The sequence below is a fragment of the Quercus suber genome, unplaced genomic scaffold (genome assembly GCF_002906115.3).
Source record: "Quercus suber isolate HL8 unplaced genomic scaffold, Cork oak 2.0 scaffold_1607, whole genome shotgun sequence".
Classification (NCBI taxonomy): Eukaryota; Viridiplantae; Streptophyta; class Magnoliopsida; order Fagales; family Fagaceae; genus Quercus; species Quercus suber.
In genome coordinates, this window is record NW_027070970.1 from 1,669 (window position 1) to 6,594 (window position 4,926).

The window sequence follows — 4,926 nt, forward strand, 5'->3', positions numbered from 1 at the left end:
CAGAGTTTTAGGGTAACTCTATCTCATAAAGTTCTTAAAATTCCAACCACTTTTACTAAATGAGTGATTTAATAAATCCATAGAAATCTAGTCTTGTTTCATTCTATATATGGTAGAGTTACTATATGAACTTCAGACAATCTTGATCCATTATTCAATCTAGTCCTTCTTGTGCTAACTTCTCATTCTGTGATATATGAATACCTCTAATGTACAGCTTGTGTTGGATATTATTTGTTGTATATATGTTTTTGTTATACTATGCTTTTAATGTTTGATGCTTATATTTTTGTCGTTTGCAGGGAAGAGAATTCTGGGGTTTGATTTGAAAGCATGAGAATGTTGCTGCAAGGGAAATTCTGGGTTGTAGTACTAATAATTATAGGAGTTGTTGGAGCTAATCTCTATTACTTTTTATTTTATTCTTCAGCTGGAGCTAATCTGTACAGTATTGAGGGTCTCCCGTATCGAATTCTTTTGGATACAGATGTTGATACTGATGATTTGCTTGGTCTCTTGTACCTCTTGAAGCTAAACAGATCAGAGTTTAACGTGGAAGTAAGTTCAGATGAAACTCATAAACTATTTCAACGTTAAATTTCTTGCCTTTTAAGCTAGTTTGTTTAGGCAAATTTTATTTTTTCGAAAGATGTTTCCCACCTCCCCCATATATATCTGGTGCAATGGAAAATGTTTTCCGCTTTTGAAATATCTTCTACTGTTCCCTTGTGTCCTCATCCTCTTTCATTCATTTTTGCTTCCAAAACTACCACCATTGCTGCCATAAACGTTGTCACAGCTTCAAGTTCAAGCCAGCTTGATCGAATTGCAAACGAAGGCGGAAACTCAAGATTTGAGTTTCTGATCCCTAGTGCCTATTGACACCTGTGGTTCAGAGCTCAGTTGGTTGACAATTAAGACCTCAGTCAGTTACAAATTAGTTATTTCGAGATAGACTAGCTTGAGTTAGTTAGGGTATAAACACATGTAAATCCTTATGATCACTTGTTGTACTAGGCTAATCATCCTTAAATGTATGCTTTTAACTCTTATTTCAGTAATCTTGAATGAAATTTAGTCAAGTTGTTGCGTTTTGTTTGTGTTCCTCTCTTGTCTTTTCTTTCTCTTGAAGGTAGATATTCCTTGGAAGCAATATCATAATAGAGAACATGACTCTCTCCAAGAAGTCACAAGCATTTCCATCATCCATCAATATTCCTAGTGATATTTCCTCATCAGGAACCATTTTAAACCTTACATAATTGAAATTCCAGACCTTTAAACACATAAAATACAACTACAAAATCATCAAGAACAGAGTTTCCTCATCAAAGAACACTAACCCTAAATGTGTTCCTTATAATCATGACCACTATCTCTGCTGAGTGCTGACAATCACCCCTAGTGTCACCACTATCACTATATTGCACCAATGTCAAACCATCTGCACTATTGCTGTTACCACACCACTGTTTCTGCCACCATCACCACCTTTAGCATTACCGCACCTACTTTATATCTTAAACACTTTTCGTGAGTCAAAAACAGTGGAAAATGTTTTTGTTTTTTGTGAGAAAAGAGGCAATAATAAAAACAAAGCAAAACATATATATTTTCCTTTTATTCTCTTTTTACAAATTTAATAAGTACTTCAAATAAATTAACCAAACACAATAATCTACATTAACGGAAAAATCAACTACAATTTGAAAAATATTGTGTTGGCCCCCTATGTGTTCTAATTTATCTGATGCAAATTGAAAAGATTCTATTTAGACCCCCAATCAATTTATGTATTGAAATAAACAAATTAATTCAACAAGTTTATTTTTAGTTCCACATAATTGCAAATTTATCAACCATAGTAAAGTTACAAATCTAAATAATAATAATAAAATAGAAAAAGACACAAATTTCGTAACAAAGTGGAAAACCAATTAAGAAACTCTTTAATAGTAAAATGGTAAAACCATTGGAGACCCAGTCCCAATTTGCCAACACTCTCAATGATCTAAAACCTAACACAATATCACAAACAAAATTTTGAAGTTTTTAATGGAAAAACCTCCAATAAGCAAGAAAAAACCGCAGGACTTAGTCCAATCAAAACTTCCACTATGAAATAATAGGTATAGAACAATCATTTCCAAAACAAATACCAAATATTTTTAACAAATCTCACTATCTGATTATGTTAGGTGCTCCACCATGCCTATTTTCTTCTACAAGTCTGAAGCTTCCTCATAGGCAACGATTTTGTTATCTTATCTAAAGTAGGCTTTCTAGAATCAACATCATCAACCATATTTGTGATTGTAAAGTGTAAGCACATTAAGTATGAATTTACCACTACCAAAAAATCAAGCACACACTAGAAGTTTGTGATCAATATCACCAGCCATATTTGCTCTGATGTCAGCTACAATTTATCCATTTCACATCCAAAAGCACCTACTATTTTTGTGATTAAAGAATATAGTGACCTTTTCTTTTCCCCTCAATGGGAAGATAGTGACTCTGGTATTAACTTGGTGCAGGCAATCACTATCAATGCAAATGGATGGTCAGATGCTGGTCATGCTGTGAATCAAATCTATGACATTCTTTACATGATGGACCGTGATGATATTGCGGTTGGAGTTGGAGGCAATGGTGGGATACTTGAAAATGGTACAATACTGCCAAATGTTGGAGGCTATCTTCCTCTTATTGAACAGGTGTGAACAAGTGTTCTGTAATAATTTTATATGTACAATTTACTAGAAAGGTCGTATGCATGTACATTGACATACTAAACTACATCTTTTTTAATAATTTTTAAAGCCTCAACTGTGAATGTTTGGCTTAAAAAATCATAATGAATACATAAATTAATGTGTTATTATGTGTATGGTTCTAACTGAGTTTAATTTATCAGGGATATACAACTGCAGGACATTGTAGATATAGACAAGCTAATCCTGTTGGTCGAGGAGGGCGGTTAGATCTTGATGCCAACTTTGGAATCCGAAAAGCTTTCCTGCCACAGGTATGAATTTGTACAGTTATTTCTATTTTGGATGAAATCTTTATTGCTTGTGCCTGTTGTGGATCTGCATTCCATAAATTACGGCATGCTGATGAAATAACAATATAAAAGCTTAAGCCAATAGTTTAGTCCCAATTATTTTATATTAACTACTCATTCATGTCATTAGTATTCAAAATGGGATTTCACTGCTTAGCAAAACACACCACTCCATAAATTACGGCATGCTGATGAAATAACAATATAAAAGCTTAAGCCAATAGTTTAGTCCCAATTATTTTATATTAACTACTCATTTATGTCATTAGTATTCAAAATGGGATTTCACTGCTTAGCAAAACACACCACTCACGCGTGAATATTCCAACAGTGAAATTTTAGTCTTTGACCTTATGTTGTGCTTCTTGAAAAATGAAAATGCTGACTTTTTGTCTTATGTCAATACGGTTTCGTGTGAGTTTTCAATTTTGACATGATTAATTTGTTCAAAGTAGAAACTTACCAAAGGATCACTCCCATAAGTTGAAGTTCTCAATTGAAATCATGGTGAACTGGTATAAGACAGACACATAAAGATGTCTTTCCCACTGAGTTTGTCTTGTGTTTATTAGTAAATTGCGGTGCACAAAGCTTTCATTTTTGCAATTTCAGGGAGAGGTGACTGCTAGACAGTCCTTAATTTTTTTTAGAGGCTAATTCTCAGGCTCAAACTTGTAACTTGTTACTTTTGGTGGAAGGAAATTGGCATTGCACCAAGGCCCAACCTCTAATTGGTAAATTTTGCTAGGGTTAGTAAATTCATTCTTACCAGGAAATGAAAATAATTTTAGCCGTACTGTTCTGTTTACTGCTAGGAAAAATATTTGCTTTTCTGAAATTGATGCTGGTTCATGGTTTGTTCATATGTCAAATGTACTTTCACTAAATGTATATTTACTATTTTGTCCAAAACAGAGAATTCAGCAAAAAAAATTATATTAATAAGTAGAGAGATTGTTTCTTGTATTTTACATAAGGTAAAAGTAAATGGTCTTTTGAGCCCCCATCATTATTATTTACAAACCATATTCAACTGTCCTGTTCCTTGATATTGAAACCCAAACCAGATCTTTATACAATGGGTTTGTAAATATCATATCTGAACTTCAATAACGGTTCTATTAGTTCACATGAGAATAAAGGTTTGTTCATTTCTTGATTCTACATGGTCATATCATTTATTACATGTCTCAGATTATTTGTCATGTAATTAGGGGAGAAGGAATTATAATCCTCTTTGGCAACCAACTGCTCAGCAAGTGATGATTGACAGAATATCAGCAGGTCCCATAACTGTACTTCTTATTGGAACATGTACAAATTTTGCCATTTTCCTTATGAGTAATCCACATCTAATGAAAAACATCAAGCATATTTATATCATGGGTGGTGGTGTGAGGACAAAGAACCCGACTGGTAATTTGTTCACAGATTTTGCTAGTAATCCTTATGCAGAGTCTAATATATTTGGTGATCCCTTTGCTGCATACCAGGTAAGGCAGTTCTTAGGACTAACTAATAACCAATCATTATTTCTTTATGTAATCAATGATTTTGTTGACAGATTAACATATAGTTTTATTTTTTTGACAAAAGAAAATTCACTACATCAGCATAGTATATGCTTTTTTTATTATTAAAGTATCTCTTGAAGCTAAAAGTGACTGCCTTTGATAATGACTACTTTCCTCTCAGGTTTTTCATTCTGGTATTCCCATCACCCTTATTCCTCTGGATGCAACAAACTCCATCCCAATAAGTAAGAATTTCTTTAACACATTTGAGCAGAGTCAGAATACATATGAGGCACAATACTGCTTCCAGTCATTGAAAGCAGCTCGTGATGCATCGCAGCTTGG

General features: G+C 33.6%; 1 protein-coding gene across 1 annotated transcript; it reads left to right on the plus strand.

Annotated features, from left to right (window-relative positions):
* Positions 1-333: 333 nt before the first annotated feature.
* On the plus strand, positions 334-4,920 carry LOC136066024 (nucleoside hydrolase 3-like; the record flags this gene model as incomplete). The annotated part of the gene is made up of 5 exons (XM_065769885.1): positions 334-558; positions 2,538-2,717; positions 2,918-3,028; positions 4,282-4,560; positions 4,763-4,920. Coding segments are annotated over exons 1-5 (953 nt in total), but the record flags the coding sequence as incomplete, so codon positions are not given.
* Positions 4,921-4,926: the final 6 nt, after the last annotated feature.